Source organism: Alnus glutinosa, chromosome 12, assembly GCF_958979055.1.
Source record: "Alnus glutinosa chromosome 12, dhAlnGlut1.1, whole genome shotgun sequence".
Lineage (NCBI taxonomy): Eukaryota > Viridiplantae > Streptophyta > Magnoliopsida > Fagales > Betulaceae > Alnus > Alnus glutinosa.
Window position 1 is genome coordinate 16,839,656 of NC_084897.1, and position 21,266 is coordinate 16,860,921.

The 21,266-nt window shown below is 35.0% G+C and overlaps 1 protein-coding gene and 1 pseudogene across 2 annotated transcripts; both read right to left on the reverse strand.

Moving 5' to 3' along the window:
- The window catches only part of LOC133852477 (large ribosomal subunit protein uL14x/uL14z/uL14y-like), a 165,136-nt pseudogene that overhangs the window by 15,142 nt on the left and 128,728 nt on the right, over window positions 1-21,266 (reverse strand).
- On the reverse strand, window positions 1,386-10,747 carry LOC133851194 (protein PHR1-LIKE 1-like). 2 transcript variants are annotated; one of them, XM_062287525.1, is made up of 9 exons: window positions 10,543-10,747; window positions 7,390-7,428; window positions 6,626-7,342; window positions 4,827-4,968; window positions 4,626-4,702; window positions 4,491-4,530; window positions 4,111-4,168; window positions 2,673-2,742; window positions 1,386-1,875 (listed from the first exon to the last, which is right to left on the reverse strand). In XM_062287525.1, exons 3-9 carry the CDS (start codon window positions 7,262-7,264, stop codon window positions 1,588-1,590), a joined length of 1,314 nt encoding a protein of 437 aa, XP_062143509.1. In that variant the 5' UTR covers window positions 7,265-7,342; window positions 7,390-7,428; window positions 10,543-10,747; the 3' UTR covers window positions 1,386-1,587. The 2 variants fall into 2 exon arrangements, with proteins under 2 accessions (XP_062143509.1, XP_062143508.1); XM_062287524.1 differs by having other exon boundaries at window positions 6,626-7,428; window positions 10,559-10,747.

The following is a 21,266-nucleotide window of genomic DNA, read 5'->3' on the forward strand; positions in this document are numbered from 1 at the left end:
TCAAGTCAACCTGAGAGTGTTCTTTTTCTACACTATTAGTGCAACACATCATCCTGCCACTTAGAATAGTTCTAATTTTCCATTTTCCCCCATTAACAACATGTGGATTTGTACCAAACTCTGATAATTATGATTGGATATAGTAGGAGAATATATGAGATTGTACGGTTTAATTATACTTGATAAAGCCTAAAATGTTACATTATACTCTTATTTCTTTTTATAAATTTACAATACAAATTATCCATATTTATAAAAATGTAGAGAGAATACAAAAAAGTATAAGAGAAAATCAAATCAAATCAAAATTCTGATTTGATTATAATCAATTACAATCAAACCGTACAATCTCATATATTTTCCTACCATATCCAATCACAATTATATGGAGAATATATTCTCTAACAAAGAGACTCTCCTAGTGGCTCTGCCACTCTTCACAAAAGTTGATCGGGAATGTTGATAAATACTTGTACTTACCACAACATTAGTGAGCATTTAGATATATACTCTCTTAACTTTCAATGTTTTCTTGTTTTGCTTCATGTTCCCAAAGTCCATTGGGCATCTATCTTGTCAACCAGATGGTAAATTCTTCTGCATTATACAAAACTTTGTTTTGTTGGACTGTTTGTCATCATATAGAATACATCTACACCAGATGGATGAAATAGCAAATCTTCAGAATATTTAAACCTAAAATTGTGTTATTATTAAAATATTGATTAAATGATTACATTACATATTTCTATAAATTTAAACTTTTGAAATAAGTGGTGATTTAACATGATATTAGAGTAGAAGACATAAGTTCGAACTTTGACTCCATCGATTCACGCCTCATTTCAATTAAATATTTCACGTGTTAAATCTCACTTATTCTTTCATTTTATTTAATTTTAGAGTAATCGAGAAAAATGAAAGAATTCGAAAATGATATCAAATTTCTTTAAAAAGATACTAAAAATAATGGGGAGAGATAAAGAACCACAAAAGAGGAGTAATTATACGAAATATGATAATATTTTTCTTTATGCTTCATTCATTTTGCAATGTATGTATACAATATACATGTAATATTATTAGAAAACGTAAATATTATAAGTGGGAAAAATGCATTTTTCCCATATTATTATAATAATTATAATTCGAGCATTATATACACTTACCTTGTTGTGACAGGCAGAAATTGACATCACAATTATACTCCTAAAAGTTCCTGAGACCAAACCACCGGCATATACATGCAGCAAGTTTTTTTTTTTTTTCTTTTTCTTTTTTTTGGCGACAAATATATATATATATATACAGCGAATCCATGTTTTGGAAGTGCCATTTTCCAACGCCTTCAGCCCCTACGCAAGGATAGAGAAAAGGTTTCTAGAAGACTAAATCCTCAGAACTCCACATTCGTTTCTTTGCTAAAAGAAGAAAACATGTCGTGATTTACATCAACAATAATGCCTAAAGCTCCGCAAACATCTCCTGGTTTCTGATGGCATATTCCACCCTACTGCACATATATAACCCTCTATCCAGGCCTACCCTGTCAGCTAAAGGGGAAGCAAAATGACATTGTATAAGATTTCAATCAGATCCAGATTTGATTGATGATGTTGCTGTTTGATCTGCTCTTGGTCGTTTCGTCGGTGGGGCATCAGAGTCGCCGCCGTCACCTGGTCCCCGATCCTCGGTACTTTTGGTTTCATGTGCCCCGGTTTTATCTTGATCCGGTTTTGAGGTTACTGATTTGTCATCATCCGGGTTCGATGCAAAGGCCTTTATCCTGTCATCTTCCATCTCTTTCTGTTTCTCAAACATCTTCTGAAGATGCTGCCCTTGTTCTTCAATTTGCAATTGCAGCTTTCTTTGAATCTGTGGAAACATGGCAACTACCATATCAGAACATATAAAAACTGGCCATCTACTTGATACAAAAATTACTATAACCAATGTCAAACAATAAATTTTAAAATGAAAAATAAAATAAAGATTGAATGTAGTTGTTAGAAAATCATATAGTAACATAATCGAAAGATTAACACCAACATAACTGATACCTTCCTCTACAAGAAATGATATATTGGCGAATTGAACTAGCAACTGACCTTGACTTCATAGTACAAACCATCATAATTTAACTTTTGCAAAGAAACAAACTTAAAATACATTTCTGAAACCAGCATTCTCGGGCAAGTGGAAAAAATAAGAGCAACGATCTCAAGGCAGGAAAAAGCTTGGCTAAAAGTACTTTAAGGTCATTTGAAGAGATTAATATATCTGGTAAGTCAAGCCCTTTCACTGAACTCGTATCAATCTAACTCTACCCTGTGAATTTGTGGAGCTCAGCAGACCATTGAGAATACAATGAGTTTTTACATGGACTATGAATGTTTTACATTATGAATGTCCTAAGTGATAAAGTTCAATGAGCCTTACTCTTCAACAAAAGGCACCTTAAGGAAAGAGGTTTGCTCAAGGCTTATAAAGCCCACAACCCAGGCATACCTTGGTAATATGAGACTCTTAACACTAAGAGTATCTTCAACACTAGATTTCAGACGTATTAGGAAGAAAATAAATCAACACTTCATATAGGATTATAGCATGACTCTTTTCAGAGTAACTAAACTAAAGTAAGAGAAAGTGAAGTTATGCTACCAACCGCCTACCTCCAGTTGTTCATGAAGCCGCTTCTGCAGTTCCATCTGCAACCGCAATGCTTCAGTGATTCCCATACTCCTGTGATCAAAATCAAAAGTACAAAGTGAGATTTCAGCCAGAATTCAGTATGACAGCACACAAACAATCCAAACAAAAAAACATTTCTAGGAAACTTTTGGAGAGCTACAACTGCATCATGGATCCAAATTCTAAAAAAGTCTCATCTGGAAAGTGAGGCATTCCTGATGAACCAAAAAAAGACCTGTCTCTTATAACCCAAAACAAAATGGAAAAAAAAAAAAAAAAATGTAGCAAGTGAGAAGCAAAAACTGATGATGAGAGAGATGTTAACTAAACATAGTTGAAAACTTCGATTTGGGAATTACTCAAAATCAAAGAAAATTACTATTTTTGGGAGTTATCAGCAAAATTGGTGGAAAAGTCCAGACAAAAGAAAAAAAAAAAAAAGGAGTATCACAGCATTTGGAAAAAGCTCAACAATTCCTGAAGAGCATATATACATATAGATAGAGAGATATAAATGCACATACATCAGTTGTCGTGAATATTCATTATAGGAAGAGGGAAACAAACATTGCCACATTAGATACCAAGGGAGGAGTTATCAATAAAAATTTCAATAGACTGGCGAGTTGCAGGTATCATAGCAACATCAAAATATATTGCCCCTGGATTTTAGCTGATTATTAAAGGACACAATAACAAAAAGAAATGGATATTTAGTTGAACATTTTCACTTCACTTTTCTTTAGCGAAAGATTGAAAAAATTCGTCCTTCAGAATACCTTGTTCTAAGTAGGACATGTCTCCTATCAGGGAATTCACATGTCAAATACCTATTGATACAATACAAATGTCTGCAATATTTTCAGACATAGGGCAATTTGCCATCTGGTAGAGAAGTTAGTGTACAATCAACGTTTCACAATGGTCCTTCTGGTTTCTTTTGCAAAATAATTTTTTTTATAAGTCAACAGAATTAGTTAATTATGCTGAAAGTCTGAAACCGACGGTGTATAAATAATAACACACACTTGAGACAATATAATGGCACAAACTAATTAAATCGGCATGGAAGTTTAACATACAAAGCTAATATATGCTGACAAGCAAAAGGACTAAAATAACCATAATGGAATCTATTTTCTTAAAACAGACTGATAAAAGAGAATAAAAAGTCATTTAAAATGTTACCCACCTCAACTGCCTATAAAGACTTCCACAAAATCAAAAAATCTAAATATTTGCTGTCTTGGGCTCAAAGGATTGAAATTGTTTCATACAAAGTAGTAAGATAATGTAAGTAATTAATATACCACAAATAGGAAAGCAACAAACTACACATTCCAAAAAACAAATTAGAAGTACACAGATAGACAATAGTATGAATACATTCCGAAATTCTAGGTACAATCAACAACTTACGCTTTTAGGTCTACAGATTTCACGTCTTCAATAGGAGTTGATTTTTTCTCAGAAGTTCCTGGAAAGAAAAGAAAAAGAACAGTTTCAACTAATCATCTTACAACAGTCTGTTTATATGTATTGAGAACCCTGGAAAGAAAAAAAGAAGAAAATCAAAATAAATGGTGCATTGTATTCTTCCACACCATCCTATAACTCAACAAGATAGGAAGGGAGCATGACATAAGCAAAGGCATACATCAAGGGCTACTTAGTTCTACCAAGGGGGTAAACTGTCTAGCACCAAAAACTTTTGTATAAAGATTTAGAAGGTTAGCAAGCCTTTGGGCTTAAATATGCCTTAGACATGCAAAGATTAGAAATACGGCGACTATCATTACCTTCTGATGACTCTGGTTTGTATCTGGCTGTTCTATATTTCTGAAAAAAAAAAAAAGACCCAGCTGATTCAAGGCAGTAAACAACTCGCTTCAAAAAGGGAAGAGATATAAAATAAGAGGAAATTATTAGTGCACCTGCAGGTGGCTTTTTACGTGATAGATGGTCAGGCCTTCAACATTCATGAGATTTTTGACACCCTTTGGAGTAGCTCCTGTATATTAACATCAAAAAGACAAAAAGAAACCCTGTGATACAGTCAAGCCCTAATGGAAACCTCATGATTTCTCAAGTCCTACTGGAATAAAAATTAGAACATGAAAAATGAGGTTACGCACGGTCACCACCACCAAGCTGATTGACAGCTTCCACAAAGGCCTCATGAAGTTCTGGTGTCCAACGCATTCGCGACTTTGCAGGGGGTGGATTGGGCAACGTATTAGTGACATCATGAAAATCTCCAGGTGGTACAGAATGTAGCTGATGGATTTGGGGTTACCGCATTAAGATATCAGAAGATGGTTTAAGCAATAGATACTTTGTTAATTTTCTAGAGTAAATGAGAGAAACCAGAAAACAAAATGAACATACATGACAATAAAAAGTTTCTTTTAATGATATGTTAAACATGGCAGAAGAATTTGAAAAAAAGAGATAAACTTACTGTGTTTCTTGTTCTTGTGCTAAATGAGATCGAAACAATACGCAGAAATATTCAAGGGGTGTGCAAATAACGAGGCAACCCAACAAACCTGAACCAACCGTTTTTGATAAATAACTCATATCATTGAAAAGCACACCTGAAGGCTTTGTGTTGGTTTTACTTAGGTTAATGAGTCGGTTTGGTTTCAGAATTTCAAAAATCTATTGGGTTAGTCCTGTTTTGGTTTTACAGTTTTCCCAACCCAATCAACCTGAACTAACCCACCATATTATATTTTATTTATTATTTTACAACTTGTCATAATTTAATAAGCTTTTATCTTTACTACCTACACCACACCCGCACCAGATTATGCAAATCTTTTAGTAAACAACAGTCTTAATGCGGGCCGTTGGATGTTTGATGTATTTAATGTGGACCTTGGATGTTTGGGCTAAATGCGCAAATATGCAAATCATTTATTGACCACAGTCCTAATTAGTTGAATGAAGGCCCAAATAACTAGCCCTATATTATATAAACTTCATTGAAGATAAATAATCTAAATGGACAATGCAACAGGCCTTGTATACTCTTTATCTTTGGTGATTAATCATGATTTTCTCGTTCTTTTTTCTCCTTTTAGCTTAGTGTTTTCTCTTTTTTCTCCTTCTAGCTTAGTGTTTTCTCTTCTATACTTTTAGCTTAATGATATCTCGATTGCTTATCGAAAAAAGATAATACAAACCCAAACCAACAACTTGACCCGATCCAATCTGATTAGCTACAGATGCTTTGATTTGGTTACTTCAGTAGGATTAGGTTGGTTCCATTTGATAACTTCCCAAATGGATGAGGTCTTGTTGGATTGGAAAGACCGAAAGAGCCCAAAACTGACCTCAAACCGACCTATGCGCACCCCTAGTCTAGTAACATATATTTTTGCATGCCAAAACATTTACATAATGATATCATGTGCATGGTGGATTAGGTTATAATTTCAAGTCCCATGGGGTGTGTGAAATGCTTTATCAATTAAAACATTAAACAAAACAAAAAGTCATGTGAAGACAGTTGAAAGAAAAAGAAAAACAGAAATGATGCCAAATATTTTGTACTCAAAGTTAGCTAAGCAGTTTCAGACAGATTGTAAATATTGAGCACATGCCAGTGACTACCACTTCCTTGAGCATCTAATAACAAAAACAGCTGATAAGAAACAGAGTCTCAAATAGTCTAAGAAACACTAAAAGATATTAAATATAAAATATCAAGTCACTACGCAAAGAAGAAATGAAAGCTACACGTGATTTCAAAGTTTCAGCTCCAATTGATATAAGTGGATCATCTGTTAATGTACAAGACACTTGATAGGGATCAGAAACCAAGCATCATTCAGGAATGAATTTTCTCCACATGCACCAGGCAATTTAACATGTTAGCCTGACATCAAGGCAAGTATGTACAGCTATCAGATTGACTTGAGGAACAAACCTTTTGTTCAGGATCTGCTACATTAACATTGGGAAGCTCATTCCAATCTGGATCCATCTCAGAGATTAATCCATCAACCCACTGCAGATCAGTTCTCCTAGCATGGTCCTCAGATGTTATGACACCGGTACTGCTTTCCACCTGACCATTCTGAATAGAGACACTTTGAGGAAAATTGAGGAAATCGTCAAGTGGATCTGGACACCAAGGGATATCCTGACTTCCATCATGGTGATTAATCAATGCTGTAGATTGTATGCCCAGATGGGAAGAATGGGTTGTTGGGAATGGTGCTCCCTCAGTTGATGACTGGGAAATGAATGGAGAATTTTGGGAATTCTGTCCATGTGGTGAAACTGAAGAAAAATGAACATCATATGGGAATCCAGGAGAGAAGGTAAACATGTTCCCATCAATACTGCTGTTCGAACCTAATGCAGGAGCCTGCGCTGGATTGGAATTTGTCATCAGTTCCCTTCCTGAGGTAACCTGAAAAGAATCTGGATATTTGGTATACTTGTCTTCAACAAGGGGAGGGAGAACTGGAAAAGCTGAAGACATAGCTCCAGAAGCCCCCAAGTTACTGAGCTGCTTTGCACCTGATCTCTGAACAGATAAAGCAGGGTGCATGTTCATCATTGTTGATGCTTTGAGAGTGCTAACCACTGTCAGATACTCAACCCCAACTACAAACTCACTATTTGCTGCCAACAAAATTGGAATAACAAGCCCAGTAATAGAGCTTCTTAAGCCATCTCTTGTTATTTCTCAAGTTCACTACCACTCCAAAGCACTTCTAGCGTCTGTGAGAAGAAAATGATGCAGAAAGAAAACCATCAACAAAAGTATAATACCACACAACGAAATATGGCTCAACGCTGAGAAGAATTTGATAGAGGAAAATATTTACCACTTAAAGAAATAACATGCTGAGTCACACACAAGGCTCTATAACAATTCAAAGAATTTAAGGGTTCATTTGATAAAACGTTTTAATGGGTTTTTTTTTGCATTTTGGTTGAAAAAATGTTATGATGTGAGATAAGAGTGAAAATAGTTTTGGGTGATTTGTGAGTGTTTTATGATTGAAGTTGTTTGTTAATACTTTTGCTTTTTTGCAAAAAAGCAATACACTTTCCCAAAAAGTAATTTCAAACGATGCCTTAATCTTTTAACAATCCATTTATAAAGCTAGGAAATGGGTGAAGGTAACTTGAGCAAAAAATTTAAAATATTCATAGTTCCTATGAGATCAGACTCAAAATTTCTAACGGCACGCATAAAATATCTGAAAGTGCAAAATGAGTCCAGATGACATTTTAATTTCATATGCAAGTTTACAAGAAAAAAGCAAAAACTAACTTTCAACTAAGAATCAACTAGTGAGCTTGTCGAAGTACACCTAAGTTACTCAGAGTACTGAACACTACCAAATTTTTGCAACACATGGAATTGTCGTTAACCACTATGACAACCTTAAGCATTTACCTGGAGCATAACAGAAATACTTTGTTATAAAGTTCTAGAATTGTACACTTTTGGACACATAGAGCTTAAGACAACATTTGGAGTACAATATCCAAGTTTGAATGGTATAAAAAACTTATTCCCTTTTGGGTTCTGCTGTTCTGCACCAAATTTAAATATTTTCTAAAAACCAAGAATCAGTTGCTTAACACCTGAAGAAAGAGCTTGATATGAATAGCAGAGCGACTACAGATAAAGAGCTCAGAAGGGATTAAAAATTTATTACAACGCAAATATTGTAGCCTAGCAGTGCACCTCGAACAACAAAGTCACTTGGCCATGGATGGTGTATGGTGGTCTAGTTAAATATGGGATCACAAGCTACAAAACAAATGATGACTTCACTCTTGCTATGTGGAGCATGAATCAAGAACAGCTAAATGTCCCATCATAAACATCTCACCTACTCAATTCAGGATGCCAAAACTATAATAAGTTTATCTGTCAGGAAAAGGAAATCATTCTTTGCTATCACTTTGATTGGCCTTCTTCACATTTTCTATTATAAGTAATAAGAAATTTTATTGAGAATGGCGGAAAAGAATACAAGTTGCACACCCTAATTAGTTGGTAAGATCCATAAAGTCGATCCTTAATTGAATTAAGGCTTAGCTGAATTGATTCAAGGGGAGAATAAGAAATTTTATTGAATAGAGAAGAAACCTCATGCATACAGGGTGTGTACAACCTAAACTTCATAAGATCAATAAAGTCTATGAAAGAGGAAAATTGGATCTGTTTTTTTTTTCTTTAAGAAATTTTTTATTAAAACAAAACATAGGGCGCCCCTAAGTACACATGGATTATACACAGGAACAACCAAAACTAGCCCACAAAAGTAAACCCAAACAAACCCACAAGGACCTAAGCCCTAAAACCCAAAAACCCAAAAACCTCAAGACCCACAAAAGGTACACAACACTACGTCATGTGAGCCTTGCCTATCCACCGCCTAGCTCCATAGTCAATAGAGCTTTTCAAATTCAATAGCTCCCTCTTGCCTTTGGTCTTTTGGCACGCTATCATATTTTCCCGATAAACTTTCTCTTCAATGGCATCCAAGATTGCCAAGGACTGCTTGCCATGATCACCATCCATTGCCCAATCCAAGGGCATCCCATCCCAAAACTTGTCATCCTGCTCCCACACAACTACCTCCCCAAATGGATCAAACCCGACTAGCCACTCCTGAGATTGAGATAAACCATTACACCCTGTCAAGGGGGAGGGAAGCCCAAACACCCCGCAAGCAGTCATCCAATCATGCAAAGACCTAGAAAAGAAAAAGGATTTAAGGTTATTGATACAATGCTCTACATCATTGAAAATTCCATTATTCTGTTCCCTCCAGATGGTCCACATAAGACAAAGCAGCACTGCCACTCTGCATTCCACAAACAACTACATCTGCGATGTCCAAGCATTCCTTTCCAACAAAAATGTCCAAATACCTTCTTTAAATTTTTTATCGCAAGTAAAAAAAAAAAAAAAAATACTTGTACCCTCACTAATACAAATCATCAAAAAAAGCTGTATTAGCCCAATTAAGGTTCTATGATAGGAGAAGGTCATAACCCGTAGCTGAAATATAAGATGTTAATGCAACGGCAACAAGTACCAATTCGAGCATAGATATAACTTTACCTAGATAAAAAGATAAAATAGCACAGCAGAATCAACACAAAGCCACGCAGCTAGTGTAAGGACCATCATGTTGAATCAGCTATAGTTCACTATCCAGTCAACAAGTATTAAGTTTATATCGAAACCACAAAATCCATATCACATATCCAAGCCCAATCATTATTCAAAGGTATGATTAAAAAGTTAGGGAAAAAAGAAAAAGAAAAAGTCAGTAACAAAGACTGCAGTTAAAACAAACTAAACCCAAACTTCAGAAGTTCATCGACTCACCATCAAAAGCTCAATTTTGCATCTAGCACCATAAAAGACAAGGAGACCTCGAGTACAGGCTGAAACCCATATTGTAATCCAACCTTAAAACATGATCATGAAATCCCCCATCCAAACCACAATCCCACTAAGACAGGATCCAAACCAATCAAACCCAAAACACCCAATCAACGAAGTCTCACTTAAGAAACAGAAATACATCAAAAAAACAGAAACCAAAGCACACAACAAAATTTAGATATACAACAACAAATATTTTGAAACTCATGTGTAAAAATCAAAGCCAACTCATTTCAGAAAAAAGAACAAAAAAAGAAAAAAGAGATAAAATTCCCCAACAAATGAATTGGGTGTTGCAGATTATACACAAATATACACAAGATGATCATTAACATACATAGAAAACTCAAAAACTCGAAATGGGTATCGAGGAATCTCAGCGAGAAATGGGGAAAATTCAAAATATTGAAACATACAAGCTCAGAATCGGACCGAAACTCAATGCTCAGAGGCGGCTGGAGTTGAAACGAACGCAAAGAATGGATAGAGAAAAGCACCCAACAGCGAAAGATTCTGGTACCGCACGAATATGAGATAGAGATAATGGGCGCTTTGGTAGTCTCCTTGACTTCAACAATCTCTCTCTCTCTCTCTCTCTCTCTCTCTCTCTCTCCCTCCCAAAGAAGGAGAAAACGTACTTGAGTTTGCTTTACTTGTCTCTCTATGATTGATAATCAGGGAGATTTGATATGCTGCATCTGAAAACACTTGGCTTCGATTGTGTACCGCTGATTTGGTTGGCTGATATTACTTGGCGTTGATGAGTCATGGATGATGTTGACTTATAAAGAAGTGTTTTAAATTGGTGGGATGGTGGCTTTATTAGATAAACATACAATGTTTGGTGGGGTCCATGCGAATTAAGCTTTGTTTTTTTGTTGTGTACGTTTGGGGTTTACAAAGTCCACCTGTATATTTCTTGGCTTAATCCATAATTGGTCAAATTGTTGTTGCTTCTTCCAATGGGAAAATAATGAGGATGGTACAAAAATTTCCTTTAAATTAAGGTTGAGTGATTTTTTTTCAACTCAATTTAGAATTGTCTTGTATTTCTTTTTTAACATAAAAATATATATATATATATATTTTATTAATATTAATAAAAAAGCAAGTAAAATTTAAATACTATTAAAAAAACGTGTGATTCTCACATATGGTCTGTTTGGGTATTGAATTTTTGGAATTAGATGAATTTTTAGATTGAAAAATATTATTTTTTAATGGTAATAAATGATTGGAAGTTTAAAAAGTTGTATATAATGATTGATATTGTGAAAAGTTGTGTGAAATAATAATAATTTATTATATATTGATTGTTTAATTAAAAAATAAATAAATAATTTTTTTTTAAAAAAAAATTAAAATCGATGAAAGGGGTGGCTGCCAACGGGTCGGGGGTGACCTCGCGGCCACCCCCAGTGGTCGAGGGAGGCCGCGCGGCCACACCCAATGCTCGGGGGTGGCCGCGCGGCCACCCCCAGTGGTCGGGGGAGGCCGCACGGCCACCCCCAAGGGTCGGGGGTGACCGTGAGGCCACCCCCAGTGGTCAGGGGTGGCAGCGTGGCCACCTTGGCAGCCACCCCTCTGCTTTTTTTTTTTTTAATTTCTTTTAATTTTTTTTTATTTAAGTTTTTTTATTTTATTATTTAAATGTGGGACCCACATGTTTTTTTGGAGACAACTTCTCCTGCGCATGGGTCCCAGTCATTAATCAAAGTGTCAGAATTGAATTTTAATTCAATTCGGGTTAAATCCGGGTTTTAGGTGGGTGGGCGGGTTTTAGAAAAAAACCCGAATGGAATAATTTTTCTTTTCTAATGCCAAACATACCATAAATGACACATAATGTTGATGCAGTTATCCGAGTAACGACTACCGAAAATAAGAGACTTGAACAACAAGGGAAAGATAAGCGAAAAAAGCTTGTCAGTGTGTGCCGGCAGGAGATAGCTCCGACGCTCAAGTTGGTATTATGTTTGCCTAAAAAATGTATCTATAATGTCTATGTCTATTAGCGAGACAACTCAACCAGCTACCTAGTTCGGGCTATCCTTTATGTAGCCTTTTGTACTTTATCGATAGGGTTATGTTTAACCTAAGAATTATGGCCGTGATCACCTCCGCAGATCATAGGATTTCGAGTTGAGTGTCAATATCTTTCCATATTGAGATGTATCATTGTTCATTCACGAAGATAGTCTCATTTGATTCATATCCAGCGAGACCTGCGATGCGTGATACGCGACCTTTCTTAGAGGGGGCTTTTGGGTCCTCTCAGTGGGCTTTAACCTCCTGGGCTCAACGAGGCTCTCCTTGGGTTAGGCTCGGTACTCAACACAGAGCATTTTTATTGACTGAATTGGAGAAAATTCCTCCAACTTAATTTGAAAGAAAATTTTTGTATAAAGCCTACATACCTTATTCAAACTATCATCCAATTGACAATATTCCCCTAAAACTTTCAATTTGAACAATGTCCCCTCTCCCCCCTCTTCAAACTACAAAAAATTGTCAATGTTCTCCAATGATAAAAATACCCTTAATAAAATAAAGAACTTATAATAATTCAAAAAGAAAAATAAAACTAAAAAAGAAATATGTAAAAACCAAGGGTGACCAAAATTTAAAATTAAAAAAAAATAAAAATTAAAAGGTCTCTTTTTTTTAAAAAAAAAAAATTAATAAAAAAATTTTGGTTTTTTTTTTTTAAATAATTTTTTTTTAAAAAAAAAAATTAATTAATTTTTTTAATTTATAGGGGTATTTTTGTTTTAATGAAAAAGTTGTAACGTCATTTTTATCTTTTTGCTAGCTTTAGAGGTACATTGACAATATTTTAATAGTTTAGAATGGACATTGTCTTAATGAGGGGTGTGCAGGACCTGCCCAGAACCAACTCGCCCTGCAAAAACCGACCCATTCTGCACCTAAATAGCCTCTACCCGCTCATGTGATAAACGGATGCCGGTTATTTGTTCAGCAAACTGCAAGGTGCGGTGCGGTTTAAGGGTTCAAATTTGGGAAAATCCCGGGGACTCGCCCCGCACCGTTTGATTTTTTTTTTTTAAAAAAAAAAAAAAAAAAAAAAAGAAAAGAAAAGAAAAACACAAAAAACACTAAAGTGAACTTAATCACTTAACCCTAAGTAGGCGCGTCGCCCCCTCATTTTTTTTCTTCTTCAGTGAATCATCCAGAGAGTTCCCCACGGCCCACTTCGGCACTTCCTCTTCGGCCCTTCCACCCCATTAGTGCCCTCAACCCCTCACGGTCTCACATTGCGCTGCCGCTGCCACTACCAGTCTATCCCTAATCCCTATACTAAATTTTTGTTAGGGTTTTGGTCCTTTTGGAGAGCTCTCTGCCTCTCTGGACTCAACTCTTTTCTCTACGCCGATCTTCGTTTCTTGGTAGTCTTTTCTCTTTTCTCTTTTCTCTGACGCCGATATTTATTTGTCTTTGCTTTTCGGGTTTTCAATATTTCAGTTTAGTAACTTTATTTCATGTTTGAAATTATTGTAGCCTGCAACTGCAAGGCCGAGGGCTCCGAGTCTCCGACCGCAAGATACCTTCTAACTTCTAAGTTCTAAGATTTGTTATTGTTACTCCAAAAAACCCTGTTGTAAATATTTGTTTCTGTTACTCTTAAGAGTCAATCTTTGATTCTTTGTTACTGTTATTCAAAAAATATTGACATATATGCTGTATTTAGTTTCCTGTATATGTCAAAAGATATTGACATATATGTTGTATTTACACATGTGACTAGTCCAAACGGAGCAAAAACCCAAAATAATAATAATAATAATTTGAACTCAAGTACATGAATGCATTTAAACTCAAGAGTCAAGTTCTCACAGTAAATAGCTAATAGTTGAGTTTCTGAGCCTCTTTAACAGTCAATCAAGTCTTAGTAAAAATAATGTCAATTAAACAAAACTCTCAAGGTGCATAATTTTGCTCACTTAGTCACTTTATTATCCACTTTGGACTGCCTTGCTGTTTAGTGCCGAAAATGACCAAAAGGGAAACACATTGGTTAAAAAAACGATCATGAAGCATATCAAGGTTAACTCCATATAATCACAATATCTATGGACATCATATAAGAATACAAGAAATAAATTTCACACACCTATGTTTATCTAGAAACCATTTCCTAGAAAAATGGACATAAAGGTAGATCTATTTTTTTTTTATAAGTAATTTGATTTAAAGTTCAACTTAATTAATAATTATGTTTAGCTTGCTGTTAATTTTTATATTGCTGCCTTTGTTGGTCTAATTCGTGTTTTTTACAAGTTCAAGTCCATAACTTTGTTTGGTATGATTTAAAGTTTAGCTTAATCAATAATTATGTTTAGCTTGCTGTTTTTAAGCTCTTAAATAAGATTATAAAAGTTCAGCTTAATTATGTTTAGCTTGCTGTTGATTATGTTTTTTTTTTTTTTTCCCACTTAATGTAGAGTTGTAGACTCAAGTCATGGATGATAATTCAACTGGTTGTCATAATACTATTGGTTCTAGTTATGTGTCATCTCCACCTAGTCTTTTGGACAGTACCATGCCTCCCATGTTGAATGATAATGTTGACTGTGTTGGGGTTGGGGTTGGATCTACAGGAACTGTTGGCTCCCAAAATCCTAGTTCAACTCTCCCACAAAAACCTTAGAAATCTGAGCAAACATCAAAGGTTTGGGAAAATTTTACTAGGTTAGAGGAGAGTGATCCCAAGGATCCTAAATCATAATGTAATTATTGTAAGACATTGTTTAGTTGTCACCCTAGAAGTCACTGTATCTCATTCATGCTACAACATATCAGGAAAAGCTGCAAAAAATATCCTGGTAGGTTTGATAAGTCCCAAACAAAGTTGAGTTTTGAGGATAAGAGAGAAGGACAAGGGGTAGTAGCCGAAGGGACATATGGTAATCTTGTTTTTACTAAGTATAATGCTACAAAAATAAGAGAATCAATTTCAAAGATGATCATTGTGGATGAGTTACCATTTAGATTTGTGGAAGGTGAAGGGTTTCAAAACTTCATGAAGACAGTGGAACCTAGGTTTTCAATCCCTTCCCGTTATACTATGATGAGGGATTGTGTTAGGCTATATATGTCTAAGAAGGAAAAATTGAGGGCTATGTTCTTGACATCCGATACTCGAGTTTGTCTTACCACTGATAGTTGGACTTCGGTACAGAACCTGAATTACATGTGCATTACTACTCATTTTATTGATAGTAATTGGAACTTGCACAAAAGAATTTTGAACTTTTGTTTACTTCCTAATCACAAAGGTGAGACCATTGGGCAAAAGATTGAGTCGTGTATGCTTGAGTGGGGTGTTAGTAGCATTTTCACTATTACAGTTGACAATGTTTCTTCTAATGATACCGCTTTGGAATAATTGAGGAAGAGAACGGCTCATAGGACTGGTGCCATATTGGAGAATCAATTTATGCATGTGAGGTGTTGTGCACATATTTTAAATTTTATTGTGCCTGATGGTTTGAAAGAGGTTGATGAATACATTGTGAAGGTTAGAAGTGTGGTGAAATATGTGAAGTCTTCTCCCCAAAGATTTGAGAACTTTAAATATTGTATGGAAAGGAAAAATTTGCTTTCAAGGGTTTATTGTGTCTTGATGTTCCAACTAGACAGAACTCCACCTTTAAGATGTTAGAAGGTGCTGAAAAATGTCGGAGAGCTTTTGATCTTTTGGAAAAGTATGATGGAATTATGTTTTTTCGTTGACTAATGAAAAGAATGCTAAAAAAAGGTTTGGGACCTCCTAATTATGATGATTGAGGTCGTATTAGGACTTTTCTCAAGTTTCTCAAACTTTTTTATGATGCCGGGCGACTTTCAGGGTCTTTGTATGTGACTTCTAATATGTATTGGCAAGAAATTTGTGGCACTCAAATGCATATACAGTTGTATTTTGATAGTAGTGATTATGTATTGAGTTCTATAGCGGAGAGAATGATGATGAAGTATAATAAGTATTGGGCGGATTTAGATAAGGTTAATGCGTTTATGTTTGTTGCTGTCATACTTGATTCACGAACCAAATTGGGGTCATTGGAATTTTGGTTCAAGGATGTTCTTAATGAAGAGCAGTGTACTAATATGGTGAAAAAATTGAAGTACTACCTTTAGAAATTATATGATCACTTCGATCCTGGAGAAACTTCATCTCAAGTTGAACATGGTAGTGCATATGCATGCCCTCAAAGTTCCTCAATGATAAAAGAAACTGATAACCTTTCACTTCACTTTATGAACAAGTTTCATAAGTGCCTAACTTCAAAAAGTGATGTTCATAACAAATAGGAGATAGATCGGTATTTGATGGAAGATGTTGAAAAACCAAATGTGAATTTTGATATTTTAAATTGGTGAAAGGTGAACTCATCCAAATTCCCAGTACTTGCTAAAATTGCACGGATTGTCTTAGCTATTCCCATTACTGCAGTTGCTTCAGAGTCAGCGTTTAGCATTGGAGGGCGTGTGTTGGATCCTTTTTGAAGTTCATTGGCCCCCAAAACGGTTGAAGCATTGGTATGTGCACAAAATTGGTTAAGATCAAAACCCTTGAGCAATGACAATGGTTATAACACAGAGATGGTTGATGATCCTGAAAGTTATAAGCTCGATTCAGGTAAGATTTCTATTATTCAGTATTCACTTCTTAATTTATTTTGATATTTAGTATTTAGTGAATCTAGTGAAATCTAGTGATGTATATATATATCAAGATTCAGTTTTTTTTATTTAATGAGGTGGATGCTGAAATTGTAAATTTGTAATATGATGATTTCAATCATTTCATTAGGTGGATGCTGAAATTGTAATCTGTTTATTTATTAAGTGGATGCTGAAATTGTAATCTGTTTATTTCATTAAGTGGATGCTGAAGATTTTGTTAGAATTATTGATCTGTTGATTATATTATTAAATCTGAATGTTGATTTACTTACTAAAAAAAAAAAAAAAATGTTTACTTTACATATATACTGCTGAGTGCTGAGTAGTGAGTGCTGATTTATTAAAAATAAAAGTTTAATTATTGAAATGGGCTTTTAAACTTTTATTTTAGTTTACACTTTACATGGTTAATCAGGTTTCTATATACAAAAAGAATAATTTTTATTTCTTATTTTTATAATAGCAAAAGCCAATATTTCTTTAGTTTTATAGTTTTAAAATTCAATAAAAAATTTACGTAATTGCCACTCTATTTAACCCGCTCAGCCCCGCAAACCCGCGTCCCCCGCCTTGTTCAGATCTGCCCCTCACAGATACCTTAAATATGTTGAGATTTGCGGGTCCACTATACCCAACCCGCATGAGTGCGGGGTGGGGCAAAAAAGGGCAGAAAACTGTCATGTGCCAATCCCTAGGCTTAATTAAAAATTTAAGAGGAACATTGTCAATTGAATTTTTCTCTAAAAAAATAAAAAATAAAAAAATGTTATCGATAAGAAGAGCTACAACCTTTTTTCTTGCTCTTTTCGGAGAGGAAATTCCAAAAGTATATTCCCCAAGTTTCAATCTTCCTCTTTTCGGAGAGGAAGAGTAATTATATTAAATAGCTTTGAAGCTACTCTAGAAGTTTCAGCTTTAGTTCCAAGAAGTAACAAGTTGATAAGCTAATTAAACGTACATTTTTATTATTATTATTATTCACTACAAAATTTCTCTCAATCGAGAACCCTTTAAGTAATCTTCTAAAGGTGTTTTTTTTTTTTTTTTTTTTTTTTTTTTGTGAGGGGAGAGGTGTTTAAAAATTGCGGGTCTATTTGTTAATATATTTTTTGAGTTTTATTTTTTGTTTAACGGATCATCTTGTTTAAAAATTGCGGGTCTAGCGGTCTGAGCGCTATCAAATGTCACTCTCTTTCTCTCTCCTCGATCCTCCCCCCTTTGTTCCTAGATATTTCTCGGGAAAAAATAAAATAAAAAGGTGACTTTAACATCGTTTTCTTTCCAAGATAGATAACATACTTTGTAATTTTGAATAATATATATATAAAAAAGAGATTTCCTAATATAAAAACATTCCTAATATGGTGAATTTAAATCATTGATTTTAATTAAGCATATATAAGAGATTTTAGAACCTAGGACGTGAAAAGTGTTGGCTTTAATGGAAGACTTTAGGTCCCCTGTCGCTTGGGTTGAAAAGGACTATATATATTAACTTACAGGTGTTGCATGCTCGTCTAAGGATTTTTTAACTTATATTATAATTCTTGATCAATCAGAAAAATTGAGAGGTTTACCTTACGCATGCTCGTCTAAAGATTTTTTTAGAACCTTTCTGAATACTTTCGGCATAAGAGATTTAGGATTTTCTGGAAATCCTTTTATTTGGTTAAGTTGGTTTAATAACAGGGAAAGGATAAATCTTATTAAACAACGATTAGATCGAGGTGTTGCCTCCACTAAGTGGATCCATATTTTTCTTTCTTTTTTCATTCACCATGATCTCATTGCCATTAGTTCTGATCACATTCCCCTCATCTTTAATACTGTTACGCCAACGCCTCTCCTTCCTAAACCTTTTTGGTTTGAGGAATTTTGGACTAAGCATCCGACTTGTAGATCAGTTATTGTAGCAACTTGGGATTCTTATGTTAATGGCTCTTCTGCTTTTACCTTAGCAAAGAAACTAAAATCCACTAAGCATGCATGCTTTAAAGATTTGGAGGGGAATATCCAGCAGAAAATTAATTATATTTCTCGCCAAATAGATGATATCCAACAATCCAGTATCTCTTCTCAGTTGTATCATGATGAAATTCTTCTATAAAAAGATCTTAATGATCTTTACCTTCTAGCATAAATTTTATGGAAAAGTAAATCAAGAGAAACATGGCTTACTTGTAAGTACTTGAATACTAAAAATTTTCGTATATCCTCTTTGATTAAGAGAAGAAGAAATGCTATTGATTTTCTCAAACTGCCAACTGGTGCTTGGATATCTGATCGACCATCTATCGGTAATTGTTTAAGCAATCACTTTAAATTGCTTTTCTCTTCCACTGAGCCTGCTGTTACTGATGACTTACTAAATCTATTTGATAATTTTATATCTGATGAAGAGATCGAACTCCTTTCTTTATTCAATTCCGATGGAAAAGGACATTTTTGAAGCTCTAGTAAGCATTGGTTCTACGAAAGCTCCTAGACCTGACGGTTTCACTGCATTATTTTATCCAAAATATTGGAATATAATCAAATTGGTGGTTCTAAATTGTGTTTGGGAGTTCTTTGAAAAGAACTATCTCTTGAAGGAACAGAATCACACATTTATTGCTCTTATCCGAAACAGTTCGGACCATTCTCGGTCAATCACTTCAAACCGATCAGTCTATGCAATATCTTCTACAAGATTATTTTCAAGAGTCTGGCCACCAAGTTCAAAACTCTGCCGCTCCATCACTTTATCTCTCCATATCAATCTACATTTGTCCCATCCAAGATAATTCAATTTTAGCTTATGAGCTACTCCACTCTCTTAAATCCAAAAAAAGAAGAGGAGGCCTTATAGTTATTCAAATTGATATGGAAAAAGCCTTTGACAGAATGTAATGGGGCTTCTTATTATTGATTATGAGGAAATTGGATTTCCATCCCATATGGATAAGTTGGATTTGCATCCGTATCTCGTCCACATCATTTTCCATTTTCATCAATGGATCTCCGTTTGGATTGTTTACTCCTTCATGTGGTCGTCGGCAAGGGGATCCTCTATCCCCTTTCTTGTTTATTCTTGGCACAAAAGTTTTATTCAGACTATTTCATCAACAAGAATCTACTGGTCTTCTAAAAGGTATCAGCATAGCCAAAAATTGTCCACCAATTACACATCTCCTATTTGTTGATGATTTCATTATCTTCACAAAGGCTACTTCCTTAGAGGCAAATATCATTAAATTGTGTCTAGATTCCTATTGCTTTTGGTCAGGACAAAAAGTGAATGTTGCAAAGTCGTCGATTCTCTTCAGCAAAAATACTCTAGCTTCAACCATCAATAGCATCAAAGGTATCATCCCTTATTAGCGTACCTCCTCGGGTCCATCTTATCTTGAACTTCTATTCATAATTGGAAAAAGAAAAACAGTAAAAGAAAAAAGAAGAAGAAGAAGCAGCATTTCAACCTATTCTGGATAAGGTATTGAATAAAATAGATGGATGGCGAGCTAAGACACTTTCTCAAGCTGGTAGGACTGTGTAGTTTGTGCTTATCAAAGCTACTGCAATAGCAATTCCAACTTATGTGATGAGCACCTATGTTCTTCCTGACTCAATTTGCAAAAGACTAGACATAAATTTTAAAAATTTATGGTGGGACTTCCCAAAAGGAAAATCAAGGAACATTTCTCTTAAATCCTAGAAATCTATCTACACTCCTCGCAATCAAGAGGGTCTGGCACTTCAGGGTATGAAGGCCACCAATTTAACACTCATTGCGAAACTAGGTAGGAAAATCCTCGACAATTCTGACAATGTCTAGGTCCCACAACTTCAAAAGAAATAAATCAAATATGGAAACTTCTTATCCTCTTCGCCTTCCACTTCTGCCTCATGGTTATGAAAAGGTATACAGAAGTGTAAATCTCTGCTTCTTTTAGGTACTTATCTTTAAGTTTTTGTGACTTCTGATCTTCCTATCTGGACTATAGCTTGGATTCCAACCATACCTTCTTTCAAACCATCTCCGAAATTCCCTCAGAATAGGAATTTTCTATCACCACTTATATCGGATTTTATTATCCCTGGAACGAAGCAATGAAATTTGTTGGCTCTCAACTCAGTATTTGATGTCACCTCAGCTTGAGAGATCTCTAACATTTGTATATCTTTGGAACCAATGACCAAATTTATATGGACTTTCTCAAGCACAGGTCGATTTACAACAAACGCAGCCTATCTTGCTATTCTGAACAATAACAATGCAACTTCAACTCTACTTATTTCTTCTTTCTTTTGGAAGGATATTTGGAAACTGAATCTTAATGACAGGCTAGGGCTTTTTTTTTGAAAATTTGTCTGGAATATTCTCCCAACAAGAGAACGTTTAAATTCGATTTTCTTGTCTTCAAATAATGCAGATCAATGTCCCCTATGTAAA

What these genes read in the sequence shown, in the direction of transcription:
- LOC133851194 (XM_062287524.1), bottom strand. Translation starts at nt 7,264, where the DNA reads ATGATGAACATGCACCCTGCTTTATCTGTTCAGAGATCAGGTGCAAAG. An exon ending in CAAACCAGAGTCATCAGAAG is followed by an intron (nt 4,169 to 4,490) that starts GTAATGATAGTC and finishes TTTTCTTTCCAG; the next exon opens with GAACTTCTGAGAAAAAATCA. An exon ending in AAATCTGTAGACCTAAAAGC is followed by an intron (nt 2,743 to 4,110) that starts GTAAGTTGTTGA and finishes TTTTGATCACAG; the next exon opens with GAGTATGGGAATCACTGAAG.